The sequence below is a fragment of the Silurus aristotelis genome, assembly GCF_946808225.1.
Source record: "Silurus aristotelis genome assembly, chromosome: 1".
Taxonomy (NCBI): Eukaryota; Metazoa; Chordata; class Actinopteri; order Siluriformes; family Siluridae; genus Silurus; species Silurus aristotelis.
In genome coordinates, this window is record NC_139574.1 from 31,085,892 (window position 1) to 31,098,702 (window position 12,811).

At 38.0% G+C, this 12,811-nt stretch overlaps 1 protein-coding gene across 1 annotated transcript in view; it reads right to left on the minus strand.

Moving 5' to 3' along the window:
- The window catches only part of spidr (scaffold protein involved in DNA repair), a 37,285-nt gene extending 24,656 nt beyond the window's left edge, over positions 1–12,629 (minus strand). Inside the window, exons 1-6 of the mRNA XM_083521301.1 lie at positions 12,460–12,629; positions 9,577–9,729; positions 9,357–9,408; positions 8,524–8,688; positions 7,770–7,840; positions 1,074–1,285 (exon numbers count right to left, since the gene is read on the minus strand). Of these exons, the coding sequence (XP_083377427.1) occupies positions 1,074–1,285; positions 7,770–7,840; positions 8,524–8,688; positions 9,357–9,408; positions 9,577–9,729; positions 12,460–12,486 (680 nt within the window). The 5' untranslated portion in view covers positions 12,487–12,629. The remainder of the gene's footprint in view (positions 1–1,073; positions 1,286–7,769; positions 7,841–8,523; positions 8,689–9,356; positions 9,409–9,576; positions 9,730–12,459) is intronic.
- Positions 12,630–12,811: the final 182 nt, after the last annotated feature.

Below are 12,811 nucleotides of genomic sequence, written 5' to 3' on the forward strand. Positions count from 1 at the left end.
TGCTTTCACCAGCTGTAACTCATAAAGACTACAAAAACAAATAAGTCAATATTCAAAGCTAAAAAAAAAAAAAAAAAAAACTAAAAGCTTTTTACCACAAGCAATCCAGAAAATGTGAACGTTATATGGAGTATTTCAATAGAAGATGAAATTTAACCTATAGTTAGTGATGCTCTGCGCCATTTCCACACACGTGTCCTTTGATTCAGTTGCGCTCGATTCTCACTTCACTCTAAATAGAAGGCGCAACCATTTCCAGCATAATAGTGCACCTGCCCCATGAATATATGGTCCTCTGACCTCGACCCTACTGAACACCTTTGGGATGAATTAAAACCGCACCCCAGGCCTCCTCACCCTACACCAGTACCTGACTTTACTAATGTCCTCGTTTACTAAATGAAAACACTCCAGAATCTAGTAGAACACCTTCCCAGAAGTGTGGAGGTTATTCGAACAGTAAATTCGGACTAAATGTGGAATGATAAAAAGCACATGGTAATTTTACAATCAGGTGGCCACAAACTTTGGCCCATATAGTATACATCATACCTAGTTGATATATCATCTCATATTCGTAGAAGAGTCAAGAGGATAACTCATTCATAATATAGTGCTGTGCTTTAATCTATTCACTGGCTTCTGCCAGATGTTTGATCCAAGGACAAAAGGTTAACTGGTCTCATCTGCACAAGGAAAACCTTTTATCAAATATGCTAAACAGGATTCTGTGTGTACTTCTTTTTGACTTGGCATGCTTTCATAAAGCACAGCTTTGTAGTGTATCCAGACTGTGGTTTATAGAGTCACAGTTGTTTTTCAATTGTTCTCCATTTATAATAATGGCTTTGATATACTAATACTTATTCAAAACATTCTCTCACCCTTGTTTTTTATAACTCTAGGGTTTAGGTATGTTCTCTAAAATATTCGGTTTTATATTCGGTTTTTAGTGTTAGGTTTCGCCTACTGCTCAATTAGGTTGCATTTTACACCAAAAAACCACCAAGTTCATGCCATGTTTTAAACTGTTTGAGGTTGACCACAAAGACACAGTGTGTGGTTGTTCACACCTTTCAAACTTGCGCTTCTTTTTCCCGGAGTCCTCGGGTGTCTTCGAGGGGTTTTTATTGGTTTGTTTCTGAGGCGTCTGGAGGAGCGCTTGGGCAGACCGAACCCACTCGCTGATAGACCTGTTTTGCTGGCTTTGCTCCTGAGCAGAAGAATCCAGCCTGCTGGTGTTGTGATCACTATCTGAAGAGCAGTCCGAGATCTCAGCCGACACCTGACCATAAAGAGACTAATGCTAATTACTGACAATACAGCAATGAAGAATGCTTCAGTGCCATTTAAATTATATACATACAAGCTTATATATATAAATGTTAATATAGTACATTAACATTTATCCATAAAGTTTACCAAAATTAATATACCATATTTATTTACTTTTCTACAATAAAGTGCATAAAATGTAATGTAAATGTAAATAATTCAATAAGCTGATGTGGGCAGAAGGAAAATAATTTAATGGAAACATTATAATAATATTAATAATAATAATAATAATAATAATAATAATAATAATAATAATAATAATAATAATAATAATAATAATTAATAAAATCAGCATGATCAGGATACTGATACAGGATGCTAAAGAAATATAAGGGGAAAACATTTTAATAGAAATGTTAACAATAATAATGGCTCAAATTGTTTTGTAAACGATTGCAAAAAAAAAAGGTTTAAACAATATATATATACAGTTGGTACGGAAAGTATTCAGACCCCCTAAATTTTTCACTCTTTGTTATATTGCAGCCATTTGCTAAAATCATTTAAGTTCATTCTTCTTCCTCATGAATGTACACACAGCACCCCATATTGACAGAAAAACACAGAATTGTTGACATTGTTGCAGATTTATTAAAAAAGAAAAACTGAAATATCACATGGTCCTAAGTATTCAGACCCTTTGCTGTGACACTCATATATTTAACTCAGGTGCTTTCCATTTCTTCTGATCATCCTTGAGATGGTTCTACACCTTCATTTGAGTCCAGCTGTGTTTGATTATACTGATTAGACTTGATTAGGAAAGCCACACACCTGTCTATATAAGACCTTCCAGATCACAATGCATGTCAGAGCAAATGAGAATCATGAGGTCAAAGGAACTGCCTGAAGAGCTCAGAGACAGAATTGTGGCAAGGCACAGATCTGGCCAAGGTTACAAAAAGATTTCTGCTGCACTTAAGGTTCCTAAGAGCACAGTGGCCTCCATAATCCTCAAATGGAAGACGTTTGGGACGACCAGAACCCTTCCTAGAGCTGGCCGTCCGGCCAAACCGAGCTATCGGGGGAGAAGAGCCTTGGTGAGAGAGGTAAAGAAGAACCCAAAGATCACTGTGGCTGAGCTCCAGAGAAGCAGTCAGGAGATGGGAGAAAGTTGTAGAAAGTCAACCATCACTGCAGCCCTCCACCAGTCGGGGCTTTATGGCAGAGTGGCCCGACGGAAGCCTCTCCTCAGTGCAAGACACATGAAAGCCCTAAAAAACACCTGAAGGACTCCAAAATGGTGAGAAATAAGATTCCGTGGTCTGATGAGACCAAGATAGAACCTTTTGGCCTTAATTCTAAGTGGTATGTGTGGAGAAAACTAGGCACTGCTTATCACCTGTCCAATACAGTCCCAACAGTGAAGCATGGTGGTGGCAGCATCATGCTGTGGGGTGTTTTTCAGCTGCAGGGACAGGACGACTGGTTGCAATCGAGGGAAAGATGAATGCGGCCAAGTACAGGGATATCCTGGACAAAAACCTTCTCCAGAGTGCTCTGGACCTCAGACTGGGCCGAAGGTTAACCTTCCAACAAGACAATGACCCTAAGCACACAGCTAAAATAACGAAGGAGTGGCTTCACAACAACTCCGTGACTGTTCTTGAATGGCCCAGCCAGAGCCCTGACTTAAACCCAATTGAGCATCTCTGGAGAGACCTAAAAATGGCTGTCCACCAACGTTTACCATCCAACCTGACAGAACTGGAGAGGATCTGCAAGGAGGAATGGCAGAGGATCCCCAAATCCAGGTGTGAAAGACTTGTTGCATCTTTCCCAAAAAGACTCCTGGCTGTATTAGATCAAAAGGGGGCTTCTACTAAATACTGAGCAAAGGGTCTGAATACTTAGGACCATGTGATATTTCAGTTTTTCTTTTTTAATAAATCTGCAACAATGTCAACAATTCTGTGTTTTTCTGTCAGTATAGGGTGCTATGTGTACATTCATGAGGAAGAAGAATGAACTTAAATGATTTTAGCAAATGGCTGCAATATAACAAAGAGTGAAAAATTTAAGGGGGTCTGAATACTTTCCGTACCCACTGTATATATAATGATAAAAATGTAATTATTATTAGTAGCAGTATTTGTATTAATTAGATACACATTCGATGAGCAGGAAGGTCAGGATTACTGTTAAACAGATCTCTGAGTCAGGTTGTAAATAAAACAGACAGCGGAAATGGCTAAATGCACATCTTTAATGAATGCAAAAAAAGTGGACGTGTTTGACGCAACAATGTGCTCGTGTGTGTCTCATGCCTAAAGACAACACATCTGACGCAGTAAAGGAACCAGTTTGTTGTGGAAAAATCTAGTGCACTACCTGCCTCCGTGTCATGTGGAGGCATGATCAGCATTCCAGCCGGCCCCGTCAGCCCACGTGTGCTTTTTCTTTTTTTTTTTTTTTTTTTTTGAGTCAACTCCAACCCACAGGGCAGCGTGCCAAAAAACTCACACTGCACATGCTCACTTTCTCTTTATTCCCCCCTCCTGAATCTGTTTCTTCCAGTCCTTCTCTTGTCCCTCTAAGTTGATCCCACCCTATATTACACCTCCTCCTTCTCCAACCCCCCCCCCCCCAAGCTCTAGAACACCATGTTCTTGGCTTGAAGTCAAAAATGCGTTCAAGCCCGCAGTGAGTGAAGCTGAATGGAGCTGTGTACACATTTCATACTCTATCAAACCTCTTTTCACTGCTGTTGTGTTTTTTTTATTTTATTTATTTAAATCCTTGTAGTGAGGAAGCCGTTCTGTCTTTCATACGTGTGCAGGAACAGGACGCACCATCAGCTTTATAGGGAACATTACCAAGCCTTAACTTCAACCACCTGACCAGCAAGTGCTAGATTACATGAAGGAGCGCAGGGCCGAAACTCAAATGATTCATGTGAGCAAACAAAGTCATATTTAATCATTTCAGCCCAAAACTGGCTACAAAATGAGATACTCCGCCTCTGGAAATCACATAATCAAGTGATTTAAAGCAAAACAGAACTAAACCACAAACGCTGTCGTGTAGGTTGACAGCCAAAAGTGCCTTCAAGCAACAATAAAAAAAAAGCAAAGCAAAATTCCAGTGTGATGCTACATCATAATCCTGAGTGGAGTAACAAAACAGTCGTCGCTCTATCATCTGGAGGTTGGATTGTAAGTTTGTGTCATGATAATTCCACAGCTGTGGCCTGGACTTCAACATTTTCAACTACAACAAAATTTGCCATGCTCTTGGGATAGGAGGCGTTCTCTCCAATGCCAATCACAGCTGAACCAGACGCCCATGTGCAGCAGTGACCTTCAATATGCAGAAGAGGGCGGATAGCACTTTCTCAGTTTGTGTTTTTCTGTTACGCATCAGAAACTGATATCACGTGCCTCAGAAGTGCATGTCTGACCGATCGAAAGAAACAAACAATTAATTTCATGTTTTGTATTGACTCTCAAAAACAAATCGCATAAATTGTGCCCAGGTAAAACACGTTTTAAATTGAAAAGTATCAAATGCAAACCCAAAGTGAATCGATTTTCCACCAGATAAAAATGATTGTGTTTGCTCTGACTGCTGCTTTATCTAGAGCACAAAAAGCAGTGAAAAGATGCCTTTATTTTCATGCTTATAGAGGTGCCTTTTGAGACACTTTAGCTTTTTGTTCAGATCAAGGATATGTGATTCCCTACAAAGAATCCTCTAAAAACATTGATTTCATTGAAAGTAAAAATACCCAAACCTCCTACGTCCTGCATCTACTGATTCGTGCTTACAATGATAAATTTCGATTTATTTTATGGAAAAAATAATTTTAATGCATAACCTGTGCTATAATGTTCATATATGAATACATTCCACTAAGAACGTGATACAAATTTGGCACATGATGAATAAACATTAAAGAAGGAGAAAAGAGAAAGAATTTCAAGAATTACTAATTCCTTGTCTTCTGCTATTATATTCCATTTCCATTTTTAGTATCAGCTTGACACATTTGTTTGTTCCCACTTGGAATCTACCAACACCACTATGAGAGTTTTTTCTCTGCTTTTAGATGTTTGATGTGAACATCAGCTGATTGAAGCTCTTGACTCGGATCTGCATGATTTTATTCATAACAATACACATATCACAGATAGAATAATTGTGTGTGATATTTTCCAATCTGCTTTGACCTCACCATAAAATGCAATATCAGAAGCTTTTTCTCCTGACTAAACAATATGTATAACTTGATACACCTTATTTGAATACTACTGTTCAGATATCTGAATATTCACATCACCACACCCATCACCTCCAGCTGAATATGTCTAGAAGTGAAACGACGAGCTCCAAACTGACGCACTAACAATCTCGAGTTCGGGTTGTTGTCTCTGCAGAGTTTAACTGGATTATGCAGTGCAAACTGCACGCCTAGTTATAACTGAGCTTATTCAGGATGTGTTCCATACTCACATTCATATCCAGTCATATCCAGTGTATACCAGACCAGTATGAATTGCTTAGTGAGGCGAGAGACGCAAGAATGAATATAATTAAGACTGTTCACACTCAGAAATTATACATACATTTAGTAAGCTAAAAACGAGTTATTAAAAATTAAGTAATTAAATATTTTACTTTTGTAAATATAACTATTAGAAGAAAGTCGTCGTCTTCTTTCGGTTGCTCCCATTAAGGGTCGCTACAGCGGATCATCTGTCTCCATACCACCCTGTCCTCTACAGCTGCTTCTTTCAAACCAACTACCTGCATGTCTTCCCTCACAACATCCGTAAACCTCCCTGGTGGCTATACCCCGATATCCCCCATGTCCCTCCTCTGTACATGTCCGAACCATCTCAATCTCGCCTCCTCACCTTGTTACCAAAACGTCCTACATGCGCTGTCCCTCTAATAAACTCATTTCTAATCCGGTCCATCCTCATCACTCCCAACGAAAGCTCCACCTCCTGTCTTTTACTCAATGCCACTGTCTCTAATCCATACAACATCGCAGGTCTCACCAACAGTCCTATAAACTTTCCCTTTCACTCTTGCAGATACTCTTCTATCACAAATCACTCCTGCTATCACTCTTCTTCACCCACTCCACCCTGCCTGCAGTCTTTTCTTCACTTCTCTAACACACTTTCTATTACTTTGCACTGATGACCCCAGGTACCTGAACTCCTCCACCTTTTCCACCTCTTCTCCCTGCAACCGCACCCCTCCAATGCCCTCCCTCTCATTCACACACATGTACTCTGTCTTACTCCTACTGACTTTCATTCCCCTCCTCTCCAGCACGTACCTCCACCTCTCCAGGCTCTTCTCAACCTGCTCCCTACTCTCACCACAAATCACATTATCATCCACAAACATCAATGTCCATGGAGACTTCTGTCTGACCTCATCCGTCAACCTGTCCATCACCACTGCAAACTGGAAAGGGCTCAGAGCCGTTACTTGATGCAGTTTACTACTACAAACAAGTAGCAACAATAAAAATAGTAACAAATTAAACAATATAAATAATATAAAATAATAATAACAATATGCTGTTAACAAACGGACATCAATTGTTATTAATTTAATATTAAAATAATATATATAGTAAAATTTGAAAGTGTATATTAAGTAATCATGTACTGTAATATCAAGCTGAGAAAACAGTGTTTAATTTCAGCATGTTTATTCTCACATCATTTCCAGTGTTCCCAGTATAAAACAGTTGGTAGAGACATAAATAAATGGATGAATGAATGAATGAATTAATGAATGAATGAATGAAAGTATGAATGGAATGAAGATGGTTTTTAAGGAACCACACTGCCCCCTAGTGGGTGAACGAACTCCAGCTCCTAAACTAGGCATGAAAAGTGAGACTTTAGGATGTTTGTTATGTGAGAGCTCACAGGAACATTACGATTTACCGCTAAAGTAGAAATCAGCACAGACGCAAATACATATTTTTAAAAACCTTCTTCTCCTCTCTTCTTTTCACCTTTCTAACACCATGGGCACTAGATTTCAAAACGTCAACAAATATTCATATTCCGAGCATAAACATCCGATCAAATTTTTCTATTAAAATAATAAACAAAATGCTACTATCAAATAAGCTTTCAATTAATAATTAGTAAAAGAAAATAATAATGAAAATGTATAATACAGAAATATCGCAATAAAGACAATATTTCAGTGAAGGACTTCATGGCATTATTTATCACGATATTGAAATCATAACATTGCATTGCCCAGACCCAACAGCTGATTAAAAAAATTTAAGCTACCATTAAACAAACACACATTAAAAAATAAATAAATAAATAAATAAACAAACAAACAAACAAACAAACAAATAAATAACATATTTTGATTGGGTTCAGTTTGGGATGACATTTCAAATGATTTCCCTTCACCATTGTGTTACGTTCGATACTTTTACTCACCAGAGAAATTTGCTCCGTTGAAATGTCCTCATGCTCACTTTCTGAATCAATGGTGGGAAGCTCGTCTGTATCTATAACCATTTAACCGCAGGAAAACAAAAATATTATTATATTCTATTGCGCTGGCAATCTGGAGAACTTGGGTGGGAGCTAGAAAGTGAAAAGAGTTCACTGAGTTAAATCAATAAATAAATAAGAAAGAAAGAAAGAAAGAAAGAAAGAAAGAAAGAAAGAAAGAAAGAAAGAAAGAAAGAAAGAAAGAAAGAAAGAAAGAAAGAAAGAAAGAAAGAAACATTGGAAACTTTCCAGTAATGCGGAATATATTTTTCCCCCCCAAAGTGAACACACATACGGCACACAAGCAAAAGGTGGTCATTCTTACAAATAATGTACACTTGTGCATTAAACCTTTTTTTTTTTTTTTTAATGTACACTTGTGTTTGGATTAGAAATTCATTAATCGGTATAAAGAAATTAATTGTATTCAACCACATAAGTGGTCGATTGGTCAGAACACCATGTGGTTCCTGTATAAAGAGCATCATGACTCTGTATTAACTAGGACATGGGGAGGGGGTGTGCATGTTCCCACAGCCCTGAGTGTCTACATACTGTAAAAATAAGCCACAAACTACTGAAGTGTCTGACCCAACAAATAAACAAGGAATCCCTGACACTCGAACTCTGTACTTTTCTTTTTCACCTCTTAATGAATAAAAGCCCAAGAAGCTTGAGTCAAGAAAGTTTTCTTCACCTGCTCCTGTGCTGAGGAAGCGGCTGTATCTGCTGGACGCTCTGGGCGTTGATCTGGATCGCAGAGTGCTCTTTGTAACGACGTGAGAAAGCGGGAGCTGGTGTTCACTGTCTGACTGCTCGTCCTCGCTCGATGTCCAGGCGATGTGGATGGGATCCTCTCCTCCTGATGAATGTATGAATGGCAGATGTTTTATTCCTCTTGCTGTACAGCATTTCCATACGATGTATGTAAAAGCTCGCTTTTCGTTTTTAGACCACCCATAATACGTGTTGAAGTAGTGTTGATCCTGGAGATGGAAATACACTTTCCATTTCTACTGAAGTGGAAGCCCATGTGCACGATGTGCTGGTAACCTATTAGCATTAATATACAGAAGCTCCCCACTTCACGAACTTACACTTTATGAACTTTCGCGGATACGAACAAACCTGATATGTTTTAGTATATTTTATTGTTTATTTGATAGTATTTATAGCTCTTACAACATTAGGAGATATGTGTAGTCAATAACGAACACAGTAAGGAACAGATTTATTCTATGGATGGTCGCTCGGAAAGGAGCATCTGTATAACCCTGAAGTTTTCTAATCCCAGATTAGATAGATTTTGATTTTTTTTTTTTATTGATTAATTAAAAAAAAAAAATTTAAATGCACAAAAATCCTCTGATCTATCAAATTTAAAGATTTTGCAGTGATTATAAATTCCCACCTTCATGTGGTAATTACTGGTTATTTATTGGTACAACTGTAATCTTTAGGTGCTTCTGTAAATGTGATCGAATCCACGGAAATAAATCAAATCAATTCTTCAAGCGTGACAGCACCTACCAGATGTGGACGTCTGCACCAATCTGCCCGTCTGTCTTCCAGCAATGTGTTTCTTATTAAAAAAGAAAAAAAAAAAAAAGAAAAATTTAACTTTTTAAAGTAAATATTTAGTGATGTTCTTAGTAAATTCAAGCACAGATAAAGATATGTGAAAAGCTGTGTGTGTGTGTGTGTGTGTGTGTGTGTGTGTGTGTGTGTGTGTATATTCCTCGCCCTTCACCTCCATCCCGGGTGTGTCCAGAAAACTGTCCCCGCATCTCTCCCATGACGACTTTGTAACTTTCTGTGTCTCTGGGGTTCTCCTTTTGCAGAACGTTTCCGTGACGTCCTCCGGAAACAACACGCACTTCATGTCCCGCAACTTCTTTTTGCGCTTTGGAGGACACGAGGTTTGTCGACAAGTTATTAACACGAATCATATCAGTATTCTACGAAAGACGAGAAGAACGTCCATCTTTATAATTGTCCAGCTTTATAATACAGTTGGACTACATTGCTGTCGAGGTGCTGACATTTGGTCAGGTGGTGTTGATTATTATTTGTGCACAATTGTTCTGACCTATTAACAATCAGATTATTAATATTATCTCAACCACACTGCTAAACAATAACCATAACTTTAGTATCCTGTCCAATAACTTTATCATCTCATTTCCGCACATGACTAAACCGGAAGTTATGTAACTTGAACTTGGCAACATGTCTCGTTTCTGTGTGTTGTCAAACGATGAAACCCTCAACCTAACCTAACCCTGGTGTTGAAGCATGGAATGGTAGCCATGTTGGTTTCTTTCACCCCAAAAAAAGTCTCCAAAATTGTAACCCTATCCCATACTTGAAAATTTTAATTCTAGTATGCATACTTAGAAATCTACTACACATATGATAAATTCTAGTATGCATACTTAAAAATCAAGTATGGATATTTAAATTTCTACATCCTACAATTTTACAATTTGTTAATTGAAGATTTATTTTTGAAAGATTGCTTTATTACTTGATCTTTGTTTCATTCTGGCATGTTGAGAGTGTTGTGTTGATGGTTAATTCAGTGTTGAGTTGTACATTCTAATTTATCTTTTAGGACGAAAATCTCACAAATTAACTATTTAGGGCTTTTTACTAACATTGTTGAGCACTAGTGCATCTTTGAGCCTATGTTCAATAGGAGTCAAATACTGAATTTAACTTGTAGTGGAGAACGATAAGCAGTAAGGTAATTATATTTTTACTTAAGTATGGTTTTCAGCTCCTCTTTACACCTCTGGTTGTGGTGAAGTTTGTTCCAATTAGCAACAGTGCAGACAGAATTACATGGTGTTGAAGCATGCAATGGTTGCCATGTTGGGTCTTTTCACCGAGAAAAAGTCTCCAAAATGGTAGCCCTGACCCTAACCATAACCCTAACCCACTTAAACATCTAGTGTGCATACTAACATTTCTAATATGTATATTTCAATTTCTAGTATGGATTAATTGAAGATCGCGTTTTTAAAAAATTGCTTAATTACTTTGTCTTTTATTTAAACGACTTGTTTGATCTTTGTTTCATTCTGGCATGTTGAAGACGCTGTTGTGTTGATGGTTAATTCAGTATTGAGTTGTACATTCTGATTTGTGTTTTAGGAAAAAAAATCTCAAATCAACTGTTTAGAGCTTTGATCAATTAAATTATCTCATTCTGACAATTTAATTATCTCATTTATTTATATAACTGAGATAATCCATTTCAGGTTACCAAGTGGAGATCACTTAATTATATGTTTTATAATTTGTTTTATAATTTTTCCTCAGATAAAACCTGAAACCTTGTAACTGTCTCGTTACTGCATGTTACCAAGTGGTGGGATTCCTCATTTATCTCATTCTGACGATTTTATAATTTTTTTTATCTCATTTCCTCATATTACTAATACTATTGTGTCTTGACGGTTCCGCATTTGCTCCTTTGACACAGGTAAAGAGCTTTGGCATTATCCTTGACAACAATATTTTGAAGCATATATTAAAAGATCACTCAGACAGTTTACTGAATATAAACTCTTGGATCAATGTCCTCATCCGATTGAATTCTTCCACGTATGCGTTTGGCAACTATGGGATCTTGAGCTTTTAGCTACACCGCACCATACCTGTGGAATTTACTTTCTCTTAATATCCTCAACAGACACTGAATTTGTAAGTTTTTGTGTTTGTATAGTGTTTCGTAAATTTTAAACTGCTCTTGTTCATTTTTGTTTTTATTGTACGTAAGGTTGTTCCTGCATGTGATCACTCAATAATCTCATTCTGATCTTTTTATTATATCAATTTTCTTACATTACTTAACCTAAAGCCATGTCTCATTACTGCATACTGCCAAGTGGTGATCACTCAATTATCTTGTTCTGACAACTTTATTATCTTGTGTCCTCCTGTTACTAAACCGTGGCCTTAAATAAATTGTTGATCATCTCATGCCCATGAACGAATGATCTCGTTCCTTCTTATCGACTATACACCGTGGGAATGGTAGCGCAGTGGTAAAGGTGCTGGGTTACTGATCTGAGGGTTGGGCGTTCGGGGTATCGGCAAGCTGGCACTCTTGGGCCCCTGAGCGAGGCCCTTGATGCTCTGTGCTCCAGGGGCGCCGTATTATGGCTGACCCTGCACTCTGAGCCCAGCTTCTGAGCAAGCTGGGATATGAAAAAAACGACTTTCACTGTGCTGTAATGTATATGTGACAGATAAAGACATCTGACTAAGCACGTCATGATTTTATTCGCCCATGTTATTCAGGAGAGGCCATAACTGAACCATCTCATTCCTGTGAACTAATTTTGCCATTAAGGACTTGATGATCTCATTCCCTCACATCAGTAAGACATGGCTGCAAAGTCCACGATCATGTCCACTGTCTTGTTTATTTCCTAACCACCACCACCACCACGTCGTCGTCAATGACTTCATGATTCTTCATATCATTCTTTATAAATTGATTTCATGGAAGTGTTGACTTCTGCTTCACTGCACCGCTGATCACTTTCCTGTGCGTGCACCACACGCTGTGTTTGTTATATCACGTGGGGGTTTTGTGTTAATTTCATGCATGAGTTGTTCTTACCTTTAAAAAAGGAGCCATTGCATTCATTTCCAAAGTAAAATTAAATAAAACGTGATATAACTGGTTAAAAGTTTCTATAATTTTTTTCCCGGGTCTCTTAAGCACAGCGTCTTCCTCTGCGGCTCACATCAGTGCAACAAACCCGCAGCGCTGACACCAAGCGGCCGAGTGAGTGTATTGCAACAACTCTAACTGCAACAAAATCCATTCGGTTCCCTGATAACAGTTAAATACTGTAAATGTTTTTATAAGCAAAGCCTTCTCTTCTATTATTAAATAGAATTATCTGCTGTCATAAACACTTTTAGAATTAATGATTCACGTTTTTATAGATTTATGTCCATTAATATGT